Raw genomic sequence first — 21,787 nt, forward strand, 5'->3', positions numbered from 1 at the left:
GTAAATGAGGTAGAAATGACATTTTTTATTGCTGTGATGTTGCACAGCAGAACTGAATCAAATCCAAAAAGCCAAACGTGATTTAAAAATTCATTAATTTTACAGTCATGGTTTACAAAGCTGAGATCCTGTGCAACATCTGGGAAGCAGAATTCATCGTTTTAAATTACAAATACCAATGCAGCACATACAGAGATACTTTAAAAATGAAATGTTACATTTCCAAAAGTATTTGACAAGGGTACTAAAAGGAAAGTAGTAAAATAAATGATACAGTTTGCAGAATCAAACTGTTAAAGGATGAAAGTTTCTGTTGTCTGTTCAGTTAAAAACTGAGCCTGGATGCAGTTAAGAGAACCGCATGTCAGTGGGATGGATGGGAGCCTGACAGCCTGTCGTAAGGCATCGCCAGGCCGATGTTGTAGTTGTAGCCGTATGACTCGGTGAAGTCGGACCTGCAGATGGGCAGGACGTGATCCTGTGATAACGCGTCTTCAGAGAAGTCGTAGTGGCAGATGACTCCCCTGTGTCTGAAGGAAGAAAACAAAAATGACTTATTTGATTTGTTCAAGTGCTGTTCATACTGGATGCTTGACATTATGAGGTTTAGACGAATGACCAATGACTGTTGAACAGAAAAAATGCTCCTAATTTTTGGGATGTTTTCATTTACCGCAACAACTTGTAACACAGGAGCAGCAGGTTGTCTGTGAGATCATGTGCTCCCAATGTGAGAAACATCTTTTTTGTTTAATCTGTACAAAAGACTAAAAACAACTATTTGGGGTTTTACAGGCAGTTATGTGTCAAGACTATTTCTTGGCCAGGACCAGTGACTAAAGGGAGTCACTTTCCTGTGGGGGGTTTTCCTGTGGACAGAGCCAGGCCACCTGCCTCACCTCCTTTCCAGTCTTCTTGCTAAACTAATCTAATCTACTGCTGGCTGTAGCCTCATATTTACCATACAAGCATGCGAGAGTGATATCAATCTTCTCTCTGCAAGGAAACAAAAATATACCTATTTCCCAAAATATCACATAATCCTTTAAGAATGTTACAAGGTTGGATTCGCGTTATATAAAAGGTACAGAGCAGCTGTTAATGACCAAATATCTCTGACTCAGCAGCTGTGCAAGCTCGTCGGAAATGGTAAGTGGATGTAGAGAAAAGATCCCTGTTTAAAAAAAAAAAAGAAGAAGAGTGTGGGAGGGAGTTCAGTGACCTGCGGTGAGCTGTAAGGTCATCGTCTGTGATGCAGGCCCCCCTTGGCGACTTGTCATCGGGGATGTTGGCTGTTACCAAGGTGCTGGTATTGAAGCGTACATGCCTTACAGGATGCCTGCAGCCAAGACAGAAAACAACACCTTCAGTATGACATACATACATTTTTACTTGTACATGTTGGTCTTTTTGTACAAATGGTTCCTGAGGCAACTACACTAAATCTAAAAAAATGTCTAATTTCTGATTTTATCACTTAAATGTTGCACAGTTAATGTTTTCTGATCAGTGAAAAGCAAAAAGCTGCACACAGTTAAATTTTTTCTGTAACTTGGACCATGTGGATGCGGTGCTAAATTGGCAAATAACAGAAATAAAATCTTATTTGTGAAACTTTTCGAGAACAATAAGACACCGCAATGAGAAGAAAACAAAATCTGGGCTTTGTACATGTCTTAATTAACTCAAATCTCAAAGGCACACTTCACAGCTGTAATGTGTTAGAAACAAACAGCTCAGCTCAGCTACAAAAACAGATGTCACATTTTTGAAAACTGTTTGACTGCACGTCTGTTTTTTTTTCCTCTCTGCGGCTCAGAGGAAAGAAAAATCCCACCTGTTGTGCATCTCCCACAGCTTCGCTCCCATCCTCATCTCCCACACGCACACCAACCCTTCGCCGCCGCCGCTCACGATCTTCCAGTCGCCTGCCTGCACCGAGGTGACACCTAGGTGGTGGGCGTACAGGGATGCCACAGATGAGCCGGCTCGTAGGTCGAACACCCTCACCCTGAATGACAGCAGAGATGAACAAACGATTGCAATTAATTTATTGAGAAAGTGCTGCTTAGTTTTGAAATGTCATCGCAGTTAGGTAGGTCAGTTGGGAAACATAATGCATTATGTGCTTATGGGTCAGAGGTTGTTGCTAGTCACTTAAAATACTGCAGTATCTAGTGAAACAAATTAAGTTTCATATTTGCGTTTCCTTGTTTTCCTCCAACACTCAAGTTGTGAGACCAGTAAAAGAATAATAAGCAGTGTGAGTACAACAGTATCAGTCACTTCCATTGAAGCATGGTAATTCTAGATTTCACTTCCTGTTAACAGAGGCGGAGGAGTCCAAGGCTGCACAAGAGAGAGCACAGTTTGTCAAACAGTGCATTCATTTACAGACAAAGGGACACTATGCTCACTTTTGAAGGAACTTTTCAACTTACAGCCAAGAGACCAAAGACAATCTGAAGCACATGTGCCAAGGCAAATGAAAATCCACTCTTATTTGCTCTGGCCTTCACCGAAATATCACATGATTTAAACTTGTGATATTAGGATATATTTACCACTTTTTATTGGGAAGGGGACCAGTAAGAACAATACACTTGTGTTGATACAGAGAAAGTGTTGCATACAGACAGAAACCAACGAGAGCTTAAAACTTCATTATGGTGCAAATGGAGTTTTGTAACGGCAGGTCAGAGGAAAAGGCAAAAACAACTACATAACAGAATTTAGATGAGAGCATATGGAGTAGGGGGTGTTAACATAAAGCAGGTGAGTATACATGACAATAACAAAATGATGCAAACCACTGTCAACATTGAAATTACTAATAATCTTCACATTTAAAGCGCATTTTAAAATTCATCTTTTTTTTAAATGCTGTTCCGTAGACTTGGTGTGATTTGACTTTAATTAACTCTTAGCTTTGTTATCTCTATTTTTAAAATTAATTAAAGTTACAATTTTTGTTTTAATATCTTTGTCTTTATTTTTGATTGCTCATATACTGAACTTAAATATTCTGGTTTGGATATCTGTTTTTCAGTCCTTTCTATGACAAACCTAACACATTCTGCTGTGGGATACGTGTTATTTATTCTTTTATGACATTATAATTACTATTATTATGGTCATTACTAAAGTGATATCTGTATTAGTGTTTATTATGGATAACTGGCAGTAAGAGCAGGATTTCTGGGTTTCATGAGCAAACACAAGCCCAGGGGACCTGCAGCTCCATCTGTTGTCACTGCGGCTTTATTGCAGCTGAAAGCATCCAGGACATGACTCCATCCAGGCTCAACCTTCTTCCAAGACTTCATTACCATAATCAAATTCACTGTGGGGACTCGGACAGATTTCATTTCCGCTTCCAAAATCTTTGTAAAAGAGTCAGAGTTAAATGGCTAAATGGGCACCGTGGACTTGTTGTCTGCATATACTCTCGCCTGTCTAGAGGCATTACGTGATGGAGGCACGTTTAAACAATGAAGACTGAACATTACTGGCAGGCCGCGAGGAACCATAAATCTAATGTTGGAGGCGGCTCTGTCTTCAGTGAGCTGTCAGTGGCCAGGCCCCTCTTCATTAATCAGGAGGAGCTCTGTCTAATAAGAGAAGTGAGGGAGAGGCTCAGATAACTCCACTCAGTGTGTAATCTTTATACGCCGAGGATTAGGTTTCATGGGAACCTGGGAGTTAATGATTCCAAGTAGTCATATTTGACAGTAGCTCTCACAACCTGTGAGTTAAGACCACCTGTATCCTTCTTTCTTCCAAGATCAGGGAGTCAAGAATGAGGCCGTGGGGTTTAAATATGAACAGGAAGGAGCACTCTACTCTTCGGTATCAAATACATAGCTAGAGAGAAGTTTGAAGAGCATTACATATTATATGTGGTTTTTTTGTTAGAAACAAAATATTATAGAAGCAGAGTAGAGGTTTCTGGTACAACTTCAACTACTTCCAAAGTCAACTGAGAAGAAAAAAACCCTAACCCACTTTATTTTTTGACCAACACATTTCAGCACAAGCATTGAAGTTTTGACTTCTTTTGACTTTTCTATGAACCGAATATTACATATTATATAAGTTAAACTTGGAGGGAAACAATACAAAGACTCTATGCTTGCACCTCTGTTAGCCTGTACTTAGGTATTGTGATTTTGAGCTAAATGCTAAAATCAGCATTCTAACGTGCTACGATGTCAAAGTTAAAATGGTGATCTTTAGCAGCTCTAATATTTATGATGTTCAACATCTTAGTTTAGCATTACAATGTTTGCTAATTATCACAAAAGCTGAGGCTGATGGGAATGTCATTCATTTTTTATTTGAATGAGAGGTTGAAGCTGGGGAAAATACACTGATGGGATTGACACTAGCGATTTAGACAATAAACTCGTTAGGAAACTTTTTACTGAGGTAGTAAATAAAATCAGAAGTAGAGTCATATTCTCATAAGCTTACACACAATCAGACTTCTTGTTGCTGCCACTTAAGTCTCCCTGTGCTGGCCGTTAGAAAGAATGCAGGTTCAAGGCACACTGGCTGCATTTTTAAAAACCATCCACTTATTATACCGTCCGTGTATTTTCCCTGGATAAGTTTTGAGAGGTTTCATTCCGGATTAATGTGGCGGACCCAGACCAACGGACCAACATTACCATCCCTGGAGCCATGCTGCTAGTGGGACTAAAAATGACGCTGAGGACATTTAAAGTTTTTAAATTGGACAGGACAAAGTTGAGTGAAGTGCGAGAGTTCAGCAAAGTGGTCTCGAGGCTGGACTCTAAAAGTGCAGTCCAGCATAATAATAAGTGACCAATAACCACAGGTATGACACGCACTATTTCTTCCCTGTCTCTTACTGTACCCACTTTTGCTCTTTGGCCACATCTTTCTCGTTTGCACAGATGTGGCCGTCTTCCAAACAGCTCTTATCAGGACCCCTCATTTTCTCCCTGGATCGTACAAAAAACAGAGGGACAAAAATCATTTGGACAAAAGGAAGGGATGCATTAGGCCTTGGCCTTCAGCCACCCTGTCAGAGCGCCAAGGTTGCCGACTGTCCCTCACTCTCCACCATTTCCATTTGTCTTCAATTGTGCATCAGCTGGGGCCAAAGTGGAAGAGCCAGGCTGGTGTGTGAATCTCTCTGAACAAAACTACACATCTATCACAAAGCAAAAACCGAATAGCGAGGCAGAGAACAATCACAACAATGCTCAGTGTTTTCTTCTGGCACTTGACGAAACATCTTTAAAGGAGCAATTTGTTGTACTGTCATAACTGGTAAGAAAAGGGAAAAAAAATGCAGATCCTAAACAATATGATATGGTCTGTCTTTCCCTTTAAGCCAACTACTTAACGGCCAGATGGATTTGGTGTTGAATAGAAACAGTGGGGGCAGCTTTGGACCAAGACGCGCCAGGGATTTTTGTTTTCCTGCCAGCTCGTGCACCGCAGCAGCCGCTAACAAGTACAGAATGGATGAGAATGGCTCTTTTATGTGTCTTTTCCTCATCTGGAGAGCCAGGTTAGTGATGTGGCAAGTGTGTGCCTGGATGCATGGATGCGTGCGTTGTTGCTGGTCGGGATGACGGCCAGATTTTTGTCTTGTATAGTATCCCAGGTAATAGAACAGACAGACAGACATCTGTATTCAACAAAAAGAACAAAACGTCTCACATCTAAGTATTTCAATGCCTCTGTTTTATTTTTTTACGAGCTTTTAGAAGCATTAATAATGCAAAATTTGAATAGGGCCTTGTCTTCTCACACACACTTTCCTAACACCTGTTCTCCGCTGCAGCTCAGCTTTCCTCATTAGGTGTCACTATGAAAAAAAAAACTATTAACAGCCGCTCTTGTCAGCTTAAGTTCTTGGCTCAGTTTCAACTATTTGTGATGTTTAAATAAATCAAAGAGCTTCATTAAGGGGAGATTCTGTCCTTGTGCATGATCTCCATCCCCATCTGTGTGAAAGGGTGTGTTTTTCTGTGTCCTACCTCCTGTCTTTGTTGCCACACACCAGCAGATGAGGAGGCGCGTCTCTCAGGTTGATGCAAGTGAAATCTCCCGGGGAGCTGCCGACACAAGCCACAGGTTTGCCCGTCTCTAGGCTGTAGACATGGATCTGGGAAGCAAGCATCCACGTAAACATCAATCACTCAAAATACTAAATCATGTCAACCACCAGATGCAGAACCGCTAAATGTGTAAGCCCAGTCTGACATGCTGAGTATGCGTCTAAAGACCTAACTTGAAGCTTCTGAGGGTTGGACGTCAGTGTTTAATGAGCTGTGTAGGACTTTGTAGTCTTAACGTTAACACAATACAGCAGGAGGCTTTATCAGATATCGCCATGTTGGTCTTGTTCCTAGAACATCATAATTCAATAAAAGGATAACTTCTCCCATGTGCGTATTTTCCAGTCTTTTCCCCCTTGTCACAAAGCAATGACTTACAACCCCAGTTGGGAATGAGACTCAACAATCAACTTTTCTTACAAATAGCACCTTTAAATGCACAACCAAAGCAAACAAGGAGCTTTAGGAACCAAACAGTAAGATGATTGTGACTGGTCATATCAGTTGCCTGAACTCGGTCCAACTTATGTGACCAGACTAAAGGCCAAAAGTCAGAAACTAAAGTTCATCATGGAATATAACAAGCGTCTGTAGATGTTTATTGGTTTAAGACAGTAATTGCAAAAAAAAACCAAACACTTTATTTAACCCCATGACAATTGTCCAATTCCTTTCTGCCCCTTAAAATTGGGTAATTATGATAAAAAGTGCTACAATTCATACAAACCTAAATCAAAGCTTAAAGTCTGCTCTTTTACCTCCCTGTCTTAATAAGCTAGACTGATAACTTGCAGCATGACGAACTCCTTGGACACGCTCCCTCTGTAGATATAAAAGGCTCGTTCTAAGGTATGGAAAACACAATGACTGAGTTTTAGGTGATTATACACTAATCAAAACATAAATATGAAAAGAAAATATATATATAACAATTTTAAAAAAGAAATCTAACACACTCAGCTTTTAGCTTATTAAAATCCTTAAAATCTTGTTTTTTTTTTTTTTTTTACCTTCTAATCTCCAATTTATAGTCTTTATCATACAGAAGACACAGCTGACTGAAGTGATACCTTCCTAGTTGATTAAAAACTAAAAGCAGCACTTAATCGATAAATCTTGAGGTAATGAGCCTCGGGGCGTAGATCAGTTCTGGACAGAGATGCAAACCGTTGCCTCTGGCTCGACGGCTGCGGCAAACTTTCTTTATCAACTTACAATGATGTCATCTGGAGCTGTCCTAATTGGTCAATTAGCAGCTGCTGTTTTCTCATCCAAATGAGACAGAACAAACAGGATAACCGCCAGGCAAAATTGACTTTGAATAATTAAAACGATAAAGAAATTAAACCGAGCGATGGAGGGAGAAAGACAGCCAGGAGGTAGAAGACAAAAAGAAAACCAGAGAGAGAGAGAGAGAGACGGAGGGACAGTGACAAAGATAAAGAAGTTTGAAGGAAGGGAGGCATGATGTAAGCCTCGAGGAAGTGCCAGTAATTTTTGTGTGTCCCTGATTTGGGCCAAGCAGAGCTTTAATTGTGTACCACCCCGGGGCAAAGCACAAATCACACCGGACTTTGAAATGACAGCTTGATAGAATTTGGACAGGGGAGGAGAGGGGGATGAGTTGAGAAAGCGGGCGGAGGAAGGGGGGGTGCCGAAATGAGGTTCAGCCTGCTGTTCTCGATGAATCATTACAGTTTCTGGAAGATATTTTTTAATAAAATATCAGCCCACTAAAATGAAGAAATGCCGCTGAGGGAGCCGCTTTGTGATCACATTGGGGGCTGTTTAGAGACAGCAGCATTATGTCCTGAGGAAGAATAATCACGAGCATGACTATAGAGGAGTTGTTAGGTTAATGCACCCGCTGGAGCTCTTGTGGGTGCTTGCAGACAAAGGACAGTCTAATGGTGGCTTGCGCTGGGATGCTAATGCAATTACTCTCTCTGCTTTTAAAAAGATGAAGAATTTCGCAATTATTGCTGCACTTTTGAAAATGTTGCCGTTGCCTTTATTGTTGAACAAATTTGGCCAAAGAGTAGAGTTTGATTAATCTTAAGTGGAATATCATAAAGCAGGAGGGAAGAGCATGTGGAGCGGAGGGTGGACTGTCGGCATAAGAAGACTCCACCAGCTGAATTCGCTCTGATTAACACTCCGTCGAGTAGAGAGAAAGCAGAAAGGTTTCAGACTGCTGGCTTTCAGTGATTGCCCATCCCCGTCATACACAAACACCCACATCTAAAATAAATATGGATTCAGAGCTACATTTGGTTTCGACAACATGTGGACAAACAGAGATTAGCACACTGGACCAGATGCAGGATAATGGCAGGCTTGTGCTTTATGCCATTTGGGTGCAGGGTCTCAAACTTGCTTTAAGTCAGTCAATTATTTTTGAAACTCTTCTGAAGCTCAGATGCCACTTTTGGATACATGCACTTGTTATTTTTTAAGGATACAATCTTTGTGTTATTAAGCATATTTCCACAGTTGCAGAGAAGCCTGTGTGCAGTTGAACTTGACTTCGCCCTGGACAAACCAGAGGCCAGTAGCGAAGGAACAAGAGTGCAAAAAAGCCAAATCACAAACAGTAGTTTAGTTGAGATTTTTGGCTCATTAGTGCTTTGTGGTTGGAAGCTATTGGCTGTTTCTCAAACTAATTAAACAAAGGCAAGATGAATTAAGAAGATAAGAATCCACCCTGGTGTCTAAAGGCACAAACTTCCTGAATGTCACCGTACATGTGTACAAAAATACTTAAAACTCAACAGCAATGTCTCTTTCCTAAAATCATGACCCAGTTACACAATGTGATCTACAGACCGGCTTGCGCGCAGTTTCATGTAGGAACTATTTTCTTTCTATTGAACTACACTCGCCAACCGTATCAACGTGCAGAAGGAAGCATGCATGCACCTAATAATGAACGACAGGCTGAGAGAGACTCTGTGCTAGGTAACGTTACAGCTTAGCTGAGGAGTAGAAATGTGCACCACAAGTAGATGCACATTTCCCGTCAAACGTGGTTTTGCAGGTTCACTTTAATCATCACTTCCCAACCTCTGCTGTGATGACTTTAAATATTCAAAACTCACATTAGATTCACTCACACATGAGCTGGATGGCTGACATGTCTAGCTGTGTCGCTGGAGCTTGTTTAAAGACACATTTTACTTGTTTCTCTTTCTGTCGTTCTTTTCTTTTTTTAACCAGAGAAACAAACTGTTCAGGGTTTTACTGATGTCTTAATCCTGATCTGATCCATGTTGTGTCTATCCATACATCTATAAACCCCATGGCCATACATACTGTACATCAAACCGCTCATTCAGCCTTCCGCACGTCCAACCAGCCCTCCGAACTTGAGGTAATGAGAGGATGACAGGGTTTCTGACAGCACTTGTGCTCTGCGTTAGATTCACCGCAGTGATAGTTTGCCAGTGGAGATGCCAGCATGTGTTGAATGCCCAGCCACGAGCTGGGTGGATGCCTGGGTGCCCCCCAGTCCACTGGCAAGAAGGTTGCCAGTAGTAATGAGGATCTGGAGACTGGCTCCGACCACACACACTTAAACACACCCACTGACAACACCAACAAAGACTGGGAAGACTTGAAGCCAAAGCCACAAGCTCAAATGAGAACGCATGCCAAAATATGATAAAGAATCTTCTATCATCGACACAAAGCAGCTTTGTTGCTTTAAGCTGTCAGATTTCGAGAGGAAGCTGCAGCAAACCCAGTGATCACCGCTGAGTTTGAATCAAGATAACAAAAACACGACAATGTGGTTGAGTTCATCGGAGTCAAAACGCTGCAAATGAAAATGTTTCACTTTCCTGCCAGGCAAAAAGGTGTGAGATGACTTTCTTGGATGCCAGCTCCATGCATTCTGACAGATTTTAATGAAGCATATGTTTTCCTACTAAAGGTTGCATAAAAAATATCTGGCATCACCAACTGTTGCAGCCAATTTATGCTTTGTCTTCCTCACAGCATGAAATTGCTGTCAGAAGTGCGAAAAGAGTGACAGACAGGTTAATTAAATTTGTGAAATATTTTAATTAGTAAGAGAGGTATGCAAATCATGAATTGGCGTAATTTAGATGGAAGTCTGGGCTAAGCTCAACATGGGAAGACTTTCAAAAAAGTCTTTCTTTGTTTCTGTATAGCATAGTACGAAAGCAACGGCAGCTTTCTTCCTTAATTATTAATCATACTGCTGAAGACAAAAATTGATTACTTTTATTTAATTGGCGGTCCACTGAGCTGTGTTTATTAACTTAAGTCAAGACAAATTTATTTGCATAAACAAGATCAAAAAACTAGCTCATGTTTAATTTGGTTTTCAGAAGGACTACACCAGCAACTGCTAGAGAGTCTGCTCAAGTCTTCTAAGAAAACAAGGAAAAAACACCACGTAAGTCCTAATAAAACAACAAGAAAATGTATCATTTGACAACGACAGTAAGTAGAAAGATTCAAACAAACAAAATTACCAGTAATGGGATAAAACTTTAACAACTGATGAGTATTTTCTTAAAATCAATTGATCTGTCGATTATTTTTCCCATAACAGTTTACTCATATTGTCTGTGAGAGAAGCAGCTGATTCTCACACTGGAGAATCAGTCTCTGATCAATCCAAACCACCGATTCATTCATTCATTAATTCATTAATTCTAATTATTTTAGTTTTGAATTAAATTATCAAAATCCAGAGAAGTGAACCAGTGACCCCCAAGACTGGCAGAATAAGTTTGGGTGGGGTAAGTGAAAGGCAGCGTCTACACCTCCCTCATTACCACCACTGTGGTGCCCTTGAGCCAGGCACTTAACCCTAACTGCTCCAGTGGAGCTGCTTCCAGGTTTGAATGTGTAACTGTTTGAATCTGACAAAGAAAGCATTGCTCTCAGTTAAACCCCCTTGAATAATTTAGATTAAAAAAATTTTTTTTTTTTAAAAGTTTCTTTCTGAATATATAGCTGATAAAAATAATAACAAAAAATACTTAGTAGATTTTTTTGCCCCTACATCAGCCAATGTAGCTTTGTTGTATGATAAGTGAGGCTGTTATCTCCCTCACTGCTACTCTCTCCTCGGTCCACTGTGTGGTGCTTTAGTGTTGCTACTGAATCAGAGCTGCTGGATGTCAGCTGTGCTTTTCTAATAGGCGGTGATGTCAGCGAGAAGCTTTGCCAAAAACATGTCAATCACAAACAGAGTGCTGCGCACACACACACACACACACACACACACACACACACACACACACACACACACACAGTGGTAGTTGCCGTTTTAAAGCCACCACTTGTCCAGTCTCTACGGCAACTAACATCTGATTTTTAAATGAAACAATACTCTTTCGATGCAACCGCTCTCTTTATCATTTGTTTCATCCATTAACGTTGACAAAAAATGATCTTGATGTGGTGAACTTGGAAACATAATGACTGCAGCAGAGCTGCCTCCTGATCCCAACAGAATAGTTTGTCTCGTGGCTCTTTGTACTCTCTAAATAAAGGCTTAAGAGTCAATTAGGTGGCATGAGGTCCTTAGAAACACAATATTATTAGAAGCAAACAGATGCAGCTCAGGGAGCAGCAGTTTATCAAAGTACCCATAAAGGCTGTAGTAATTAGAAGCAGTGCCCAAGGAGGGCCTGTCGCTATTTAAGATCTACTATACTATCTACTATAAACAAACCCCCTACAGATGCATGACATTCATTTCTAAGGGGACCCAAAGTAGTAATGATCACACTGTCAAGGGACCTAGTTTACATTTACACAGATGAGATGTACTGACTTTATAGAACTGTCTTTGTTCGGAATACTACATAAATTTCAAATCAGCTAAAAGTATGGATCAGAAAAAAAGTGTGCTCCACATTTAAAAGGCACATTTTCCCCAAAAGAGTTTAATTCATTTAAGCGAGAGCCCTGAAGATGGTTATTTCAGCTATACGCCAGTGATTAAACTGATGATGGCCTCATGCCAAAGCCTCACCTCACTGCTCTCCTCTCAATGAAATGCGTCCCTAAAAGAAAATGTGTGTCTGTCCATTTGGGGAGGGAAATTATTTACTTCCCATTTTTTTATTATGCACCTGTTGAGAGCACAAATGACCTTGTTAACTATATTGGAAACCTTTCATTTCAATTAGTACAGTCTTTCGATTTATTTATCTAAAATCCAGCTACAAAGTTCAAAAGCTTTGCAATCTACTTGTCAACATTCAAGGTTTTTTTTAGCTTTATTTGTCTTCCTGAGACTTTTCCATTTCCCAAAAGCACAAAAAGAGGCCTTGATACAGCTCCATCAGTTCCATTAACATACAAACGCAAGAGCGTCAGGCCATATTCTGCACATACTAGAGTGCTGCTCACAATTGACTAGACAATCATCATCCCAATGTGTGAATTGGTGGTAGTTGGCATATATAGTCAATTCAAAAACACAGCTAGTCTTTTCCTGACTGCGTTACTGCATTACTCAACAGTGAGTTTAACATTAACACTGTTGTTACACTTGTATTATCAGAATGCTGTGCATTGTAATATTTTAACTTTCAGTATTTCTTTGAGGTTTTTTGTAAAATCATTAGCTCACTTGGCTTGAATTAGTCTTAAGCATTGACTTGTGATCAACCCATATTGGACCCATTGGATCTGGACCCATATTGGTTGTTTCCCTGCTGCAAACAAGGTGGTGGATGAAAATATTATGGTACAATTCATTCAGCTGGATTTTCAGGTAGTTATAGTAAGAATTGATCAACCTTGCAGTGTCAATGAAGCAACATGGGCAGCAGATGGAGTCATGAATCCAGACTTAAGACTTATCTTTTTAAACACTTTCTCATTAACATAGTTTTTGTGCTTGTTTTCTGTGAGAAATGTGCCACTGGGTTACATGAAATGCTTAAAAACTAAATTGTTAGAAACAGTAGTAGTGCTCCTTTTTTTTAAATTAATTTTTTTTAAATTAATACGCCCTTCTTGTAGGTAAGTTTGCCCTACAAAAATGGACAAGACAAGAAAACACAAGCTAATGGGACCCATTTCAGCATCATACCAACAAGCCTCAGCTCTGCAGTTCTTTGTTAATATTGCCCAAAATCGGTGCAGGGACACCAAACCCACCTTGTTTCCTCCATCATGCATTAGCCAGTCCGTGCGCTTCACTCCAAATGCAACATGTGAGTCAGAGGCATCCAGGCAGGTCACAGGATGACCGTAGACTGAGTGGAGCGCCCGTGGCTCCTCCTCCCGGGGGTCCAACAAGTAAACGGTCTCCCCTGCTGTCAGAGCCGCGAGCGGGTGCTGCTGCCCCCTGCCGGGTACCAAAACCAGGCTCTCCACCTGCCGTACACACAAGACAAGAGACACACTTTACTCACACAGCGGTTTATACATACAGTGCTATATTCAAGGATTTAACTTTAATTTATGCTTTCATGCATTTATGGTGTTGCCAATACATACCAAGCAATATGTAAGTATATTATCAAGAGCATGTTAAGAAATAGCAGTTTTGATGATGTCAATATATTGTGTTGAAGAGAACCTACAAAGCTATCTACTGAAGTTAGCATGCTAACCAGCTAGCCCTTGCCTGTCCAGGTCGAAAACTCCTGTTCTAGTGGTGTAAACACAAACACTCACCCTGTGCTTCAAGCTCCCAGTCCGGACTGCTAACTGCACGGCTAACTGAGCTAACCAGCTAACAGCAGCTACAGTTGGAAGCAGTTGGTGGTTACTCTAGTGGTAATCTGCCGCCTATTTGTTTTGAGTATGAATAACAGGTGGTTTTCAGTCCCTCATGACGCTACATATTTATTGTACAATTTACGGTTGCGACTGAGAAGTATCTTAATTAACTGGATAACATAATGAATGTATAAACAATTTGGTCGGTGAAAACATTATCCCAAAAGCCAAAGACATTCAATTTACACTGATATAAATCTGAAAATGTGTGAAGCGCAACCTGTTAATTAACACAATAACACATCAGTATGGAGCATTTCATGTCCGTAGGGAATCTAACTTACAATCTTGGGTAGCTGAGCCTGGCAAAGTGTCCTCCAGTAGCCCCGATCGTCTGCACAGTTCAGTCGAACGTCAGGCCCGGCAGCGATGCCCAGGACGGGGCTGTCGGGGCTCAGAGCCAGGGCTTGGATCCTCCCTGGGCTCTGGTAGTGGTGGATGGGCTCTCCACCTGTCTCTGTGCTCCACAGGTCCACGCAGCCTTCAGCCAAGATAGCGAAAAATGTAACAACTTGACAACTGAGGAAGGCGGCTAAGCTGTGTACTTGAATGAATATATTTCTGTTTGTGACCACAGGATCACGCTGCATAAAACAGAAATGCACACACTCACCATCTTCATAAGCAGCAGCAGCCACTGTGACGTTGACCTGGACGTGGCTAACATAAGGTCTGGGCTCAGAGTTAGCTGACAGGCTGTTAGTCTTCAGGTAAGAGGACGTCGAGTCCCAGTGCAGAGTATCCCACAGCCTCACATCACCAGATGTGTACCTGAAATACAAAACAAGCACTCTAATCATACACAACTCAAATATTTAGGTTTCTAACAAAAAGGCAGACGAATGTAACAGCAGGATCGTCGCCCATTTTCCATCACAGGCTGAGAAGTTTGTCTCTCCGAGAATACCTGACGTCACCCTCTCACCACTGAATCATTTCCCCTCTCACACTCTCCTCACTTTCCTCACTCTGACTTGTTGTTAGTTTGTTTCCTGAAATCGTTACATCATGATCTTTCGAGGATTACAGGGGTGTTGTTTGGGCGGAACAATGCTGAACATTTCACCCCTTACTGGTTTATCCGACTGGTGCCCTTGCTAGAAGTCTCCTACGCAGTTATAAAAAAACTCTGAATGTATGAACCCATTGACTCCCTCACAGAGATTTTAATCAGAAGAGAAAGATCTGCAGTGACTGATTTGTTTATGCCTAAAAAAACGAAATAAAATAAACTCTTAACACAATTTCATACAGTTTGTATTTGGCGGACCCTGCCACCTTTCTAGCTTCAAACAGTGTTCTCACTCAGGACCTTATTTTCCTCTGAGAACAGCTTGTTTATTCAGTTATGGAAAAAAATGATATTTAGTTTGTATCATTACCTCATTAATATTGTAAATATTAAAATTCTGAGTTTGAATTTCTTCTCCAAAAATACATGGTGCCCCTTTAAAGATATGCAATTTAAAAGTGGATCCCAAATTCTCATATTAGGGAAGGTGCAACCAGCAAATGTGGGCATAATTAATCACTTTTTAAATCTTGTAAAATTTCTGTCGACAAAACACAAACACAAACTAATTAATATGTACCAGTGTTTTTTCAAACTTTCCTGAAAAATCAGGTGGGTGCATGTTAAGAGCTGAAACTATTAATTAATTGAGTAGTCGACTGACAACTAATGATGATTAATGATGACGTGATAATTGTTTGAGCTGTTTGAGCCAACATTTTCTTGCTCCAGCTTCATTAGTGTGAGGATTCGTCGCTTTTCTCTGTAATATGCGATCACAATGTGAAGATCTTTGAGTTTTGCACTGTTTGTGTTGACAAAAGAAGACATTTTAAGAGGTCATCTTGGCCTCTGGAAAACTGTGATGTTTGGTATTTTCTGACATTTTTTAGACAGAACAATTAAAGCAACACTACATATTGATGGTACAGTGTCTTGTAACAGGGTGAATGGTGTCTCTGTCTCAGCCACTCTGCCCCCCATCACTTGTTTCTGCACTATGTAGCTTCAGTGAGATGGTAGGATCACAGAGTTACATACATGTTTACTTCAACATACAAGTTTTCAAAACTTGACATTGTTATGACGTAATGAGTTTTGTTTGTAGTTAGCACCTACGTTAAGTCTGACAAATTGTTACAGACCTGGGATTTGTATTTATGACAAATTGAGCAAAATGCCAGTTTCTATATAATGTTGCTCAACAAACAGAGAAAACAATAAGCAGATTAAACATTAAAGAAATTAATTGCTAGTTGCAGCCTTTACTTCACACAAAGATTTTTTCCCTCCCTCTTTAAAATAATAACAAAGCAACAGTGACTGCTTCACTGGCCTTTCATTTTTCCTCTGTCTACATGACTGTGCCACAGAGACGGCTGTTTCTGTGCCTGAAGGCAACCAGACAAATCTAGTGTCGAGGTCTACAGAGGTCTGCATCAATCACACACATCTCATAACTTGTTGTGTTAATGACACATGCGTCTTAAATACTACACAACGTAAAAGTCAAGTTTAAACAGACTGGGATGTGATCTCACCCTCAACCTATGTGTGTTTCTTTCCCCGCCTGTATCTCCCCTCCTCAAGTAAGAATACAGTCACCCCCTGCCACTCAACAGGCTTCAGTTCTGTTCGCTCTACGCCCGAGTCGACGAGCTCTCACTCTGGGAGACGACAAACTGCCAGCGTTACCACCTCCACAGATACCATCATGTCTGAGCAAGTATCCGCCTCGCAGCCACCGCGAGTGACACAGTGACAGCAAGTGTGGCAGAGGGTGTACATGTGTGCGTCCGTATGTGTGTGTGTGACTGGCATCGCAGGGTTCTGGCAGGAAGTAAACAATAGGATTACACACTTTCGCTTAATTGGTACATCACCTCAGTGCCAGCGAAGAACAGGATGATGATGCTGAATCTCATCCAAGTACTTCTGTCGAAACTTTTTTGTGCGGGAAACTTTGTGCACACATTGCTGCGATCTTCATGCGAGGAAGAATCAACAGACTTGGCCTTTATGTCACTGTGTGACTCCAAGAGTTGTTGGGTTAATGAAGCAATGTCTCCTGTTGCCTTTCAAGTGACAAATCTCATTCTATTGGTTTTAGAGAAAGATCTTTTTGGATGCAATTGAATCATCATTGATTCTTTTAGCTCAAGAAATTCAAGTACTTTCACTTAGCTTAATGACCCTTGAAGTACCGATAATGGGGAAAGTATTGATGCTGTAAAATTGCTGATAAAGAGGGTATCAAAAGAAAGATTTAAGAGCATGTTTGCAGTGATTTATTTCATGTCTATACTGTTTTGGTACTGTGTGTCCTGAATCTGCCCATCTGTAAAAATACAAACACACCGTCCTCTCCCAGTGAGACACAGCCGGACCGAGGGGAATCTAATCACACCGCTCCCTGGAGACGCTGCACATCTCCTTGTGGGAGAGTCTACCAGGCTCCTGTGGGCCCTCACAATCTATCACTGCCTCACCACAGTTGTTTCAGGGCAAAGTTTGTTTAGCTCAGCTGCAATTCACACATGTACTCACCAACAAGGAGGTATAAAAAGCTACAGGTATAAAAATATGCAAAAACATGATAAGGTAAAAACTGAACCGCATTGTTTACTAAATCTGATCAATCATGACTAACACAAGGTGTACATTTCTGCTAACACTGTCATTTAGTTACACTGTAGACTGTCAGATCTGAAATCAGTTGATGTGAAGATGTTTAAAGGTTTAAATATACAAATATAATTTCAAAAGGAAGAATGCTGAAACTTAAAAAACAGAGATTTTGCATATTTTATGCCTCAGGAGGATAAAAATGTAGAAGGACTTTTGTACATTTTTTCCCTTTAAATCTTTGTTAAAGGTTGTTAGATCCTGAGTATACCTGAGTATACAATCACCATTTCATTGTATCTGTCAGTGTTACGTAACACAATCTGTCTAAATGTGATATATTTCTAATGAAACATCCAGTCATAAATCACAAGATTTATAACCAAGAGCGACAGGGTACACAAGAACAGCAGATTAATTCAGAGTATACGAGCAGTGGGAGTTGCAGCTAATGTTAACGCACATCAGATGTCAGAAGCATGTCGGGAGTCCTTGAACTCACCCGGCCAGGACGAAGTTGTCACAGGAGCTGACGTCACACAGCACCTTCCCCAGCTCGAACTGCAGCTGGCTGATGGAACCCACTCGGTTCTAGAGAGAATATTACAGAGCTGAAAACACACACTGCTCCGTCCATAACGCAAATATATTATGTTACAAGAGCAGAACTGTAATTTAACTATAAGAAGATGAAGACTTTCAAAAATCTTTGTTATATTTTATCTAAAATTAAAACCAGAGGAGAACTTTCCCATCAGAGCCTCCCATTATGTTAAATCCCATTTTGAATGGTGTTTATTATATTTTATTATAATTAAAATACAAAACACTGTAAAATACTGTAGATTCTACACTGCTTTCTGCAGACTAACTCATGCGTGGGCTTTGAATCTGCGTGGAAAAACAAACAGTGATTCTGATTCACCACAGTGGAACAGCCCGAGCCCACCTTCCAGTTGGAGCACACCGCTTTGGCCGAGTTCCTGCAGTCTCGCAGCGTGCTCTTCCAGCAGGGGGAGTCGGACACGCTGGCATCCTGATGATAACCCTCCCCCGTGCACATCTTGAACCACAGGACGTCGTCCTCTGCGAGGACTCTCCATGCCCTGCTCACCTGGGAGGAGATTGGACAGTGTGACGGTGGATTGAGTCAGCATATATTACAGGCTTGCATCACTTGATTTATTTGTGCTTAATGAGCCCGGCTGACTGCCAGATGGACCCTGTGCACCATGTGGTGTAGGTCGGCCACGGAAGATGTAATTTACAAATCTATAGTAATTTAAGTCAAATATGGTATTAAAGCTGCCCGAAGCAATCCTGCATGTTGGGAAAAGTGTTCTTCACGACCGTACAGTTTACAGGAAGGGCACAAGAGGGCAAGTTTGCTGGATTTTATGAATTTTAACTTTTATCTTCAGAGGGAGATTTCTTGTTTTGCTCCATGCCTCCAAGCTGCAGGCTAGCTCATACCCTACCCCCACCGAAACTATACCTAAACTTTTTTTTTATTTGTGATGCCTCAGAGTGAAATTAAACATTTGCAGCCTTGGCTTAAAGGTTGCACAAGTTTATGTTCGCTGTTTAATTATCAAATTGTGATTTTTCCACCCCAGACTACATATGAATGATTGTTACAGGACTGATTCTGTAAAACTGTCCACTATTTCAAAAGAAAATAGTGATAATTATATTTGATTATAATGATATTTAAAATCAAAGAACATTAACCTTAATGTTGCATTGTTTTGTGTTTGTTTGTTTTGTCTCTATTGTATTCTTCATATCATGAGCCAACAGATTTATCTTTCCAACTGTAACGAGATCTTTGCAGTTTCTTCAGACGGTCCATATACAAAAAAATAATACAATCCTGATTCCAAAAAAGTTCGTAAAATGTAAATAAAAACAGGATGCAAATGTTTGCAAACACCTATAATAATAATTTAATATTGTTTATTTACAATCATGTGTTCACAAAGTGGTGAACCTCACCTCATCCTTGCTTGTGAATGACTTTTGATGACGCCCATTTTTCATACCCGATCATGATACTATCACCTGTTGCCAATGACCCTGTTTACCTGTGGGAACAACTTTCCCAGTCTGTGGTTGTACCTGTCCCAACTTTTATTTTGAACACGTTGCCACCATCTAATTCAGAAACAGGTTGTATTTACAGAAATCAATTAAGTTAATGAGGTAAAACTTTGAATATAGTGTCTTTGTTCTATTTCCAGAGCACATGTCAAAAAGGAATAGCTCAAAATAATGTGTAACTCACCCTTCGCCTGATCTTGCAGATGTCAGTGTGTATTAAACACTGACAACCCCTCTGCTCTGCTTACCGCAACTGGTAATCATATGTTCACGATCACCCAACTTTTTTGAAATCATGCTTGCATTACCTGTCCATTTGAGGCTCATTCTTGTATGTGTCATTTCATGATGTAAAGCTGTTGCCAAGAATAGTTGCACAATAGCAGCTTACCTGTGCACATCGGCCCAGCTCTGTACAGTTGAGATATTGGAATATATTCAAGGCTAACTCGTACGGTAACTCAACATCAAAGAAGGGAATGTCATTGACTTCATTCTGCAAAACAAAGAATGGAAACAGACTTGTTATACTGTTCAGCCACCACCCTCACCATCAGCCTCATTTATCACCGTCCTCATACCAGATCATGAATGAGCTGATCCAGCAGCTTCACGTCCTTCTTGACTTTCCTCTTAGGATGCTGCTGCTGCTGCAGGGATGTACTGCAGACATTGGTCATGCTGTTATACTGCCTCTTTCTCCTGGTCCTCTCCTCCTGGATCCTCTCCAGCAGGGGGCTGGTCCTCCCATCCAGCAAACTATGTGCAATGGCCACATACTCGGGCTGATCCTCTGACTCTGCTGCAGCTTTACCTCCCTCTCCTCTTGCAGCAACACATGCTTCGTCCTCAGTGCAAGCCCCCTCTGGTCTTGAGGGATTACAGGCCGTGTTTAGATTTTGTTTCGAGTCTTCAAAATACTTATTTTTCGAGCCTCTCTGGCCTGAGGAATCCCCCGAATGAGAAGGAGCACAAACAGGTCGCTGCTCATCTGTTTTAGTCGTTAATTCTTGTTTCCAACGCTCCCTGAACGCAGCGAGTTCTTCCCCGGCCATATTTCTGTATCATCGTTGATAAAACATACTTTTCAGTGTCACAGAGAGGTGTCGTGTCAATTTGTTAGTTGTAAAGACCAGTTGAGGGAAGCCCCAGCTAGACACCGACGCAAAACAAGCACATGTCCTTCTCTATAAACAGACCGAGGAGGGACAAGGCGCTGCTGCACAAAAGTTCCGGGAGTTTTTAATTCCGCATTTTTATTATAGAAGCGGCAGTTCTCGGGAATAACAAACGTTTCTGTGGCCACAACCGGCAATTCTGCTGGACTTAAATGCAAATATTGCATATCCCATGGCAGCATGATGGTCATATTTGAAAAACAATACACAATGCATCTTTTCCAGTTGAAAAATAAGACAAGAGAACACAATGTCCCAGAACAACCAACAACAAAAGACTCCTCAGATCAAACCAGACAGGAGAGATTCAACAGTTAACCACTGCATCTCTCTTTTGGGAAAAGATGATGTAAACCCCTCACCATGTGACACTGTCATGAATAATACAGTAGAGAGAGAGAGAGAGAGAGAGGGAGAGAGGGAGAGAGAAGGGGAGAGAAAGGGGGGCGCGAACACGGTAAAGGTTTGATGAGAGAGGAGAAGGAGGGTCATTTATCTCCAAGACTTAAAGAGAGAAGACTGGTTCCTCTGTCAGAGAAGATGTGCTGGCTGCCGATAGACCAGCCTTTGCTCCGGCCCGGTGACTCCACCTGCAGCGGCCGCCGACCCTCGCCGTGCTCCGTGGCTCAGCTGCTCGCGTCGCGCCTGCGGACGATCGGGGACCAGCTGGAGAAGAGCTGGGCGGCCGGTGAGACCGAGAGCCGGTTCGCCTGCGGGGACAGAGGGACGGCGCTGAGCGGGCGAGGCCACCTGAAGAGCCTCCTGCGCACCGCGATACACTTCACCGTGCTCGTGCTGGTCGTCGCGAGGCGACACCTGTAGGGCGCGAGGCGGCAACACCAGCAACAGGTGAGTAAACAGCCTGCGTCACGTCACCTGCGCAGTTTTTAAATTGAGTAAACTACGACAGAGGAAGACGTTACGCGGGTATGAGCAAACATCTGTTTCTGTAAAGGCGTGAATGTGCGTGGACACTTGTTACAGACAATAAAAAAGTCTGC

General features: G+C 41.4%; 1 protein-coding gene across 1 annotated transcript; it reads right to left on the reverse strand.

Moving 5' to 3' along the window:
- Nucleotides 1–5: 5 nt before the first annotated feature.
- On the reverse strand, nt 6–21,200 carry fbxw8 (F-box and WD repeat domain containing 8). The gene is made up of 11 exons (XM_084360799.1): nt 20,190–21,200; nt 20,000–20,104; nt 18,458–18,622; nt 18,011–18,099; nt 14,485–14,642; nt 14,156–14,352; nt 13,245–13,463; nt 6,015–6,142; nt 1,838–2,011; nt 1,223–1,339; nt 6–530 (listed from the first exon to the last, which is right to left on the reverse strand). The coding sequence occupies exons 1-11, from the start codon at nt 20,661–20,663 to the stop codon at nt 365–367; spliced, it is 1,992 nt and encodes a 663-aa protein (XP_084216925.1). The 5' UTR covers nt 20,664–21,200; the 3' UTR covers nt 6–364.
- Nucleotides 21,201–21,787: the final 587 nt, after the last annotated feature.

This window comes from Pagrus pagrus, assembly GCF_965226575.1.
Source record: "Pagrus pagrus genome assembly, chromosome: 8".
NCBI lineage: Eukaryota > Metazoa > Chordata > Actinopteri > Spariformes > Sparidae > Pagrus > Pagrus pagrus.

What these genes read in the sequence shown, in the direction of transcription:
- fbxw8 (XM_084360799.1), bottom strand. Translation starts at nt 20,663, where the DNA reads ATGGCCGGGGAAGAACTCGCTGCGTTCAGGGAGCGTTGGAAACAAGAA. An exon ending in ATCAGCTCATTCATGATCTG is followed by an intron (nt 20,105 to 20,189) that starts GTATGAGGACGG and finishes TTTGTTTTGCAG; the next exon opens with AATGAAGTCAATGACATTCC. An exon ending in TGCATGATGGAGGAAACAAG is followed by an intron (nt 6,143 to 13,244) that starts GTGGGTTTGGTG and finishes CTTGCTTCCCAG; the next exon opens with ATCCATGTCTACAGCCTAGA.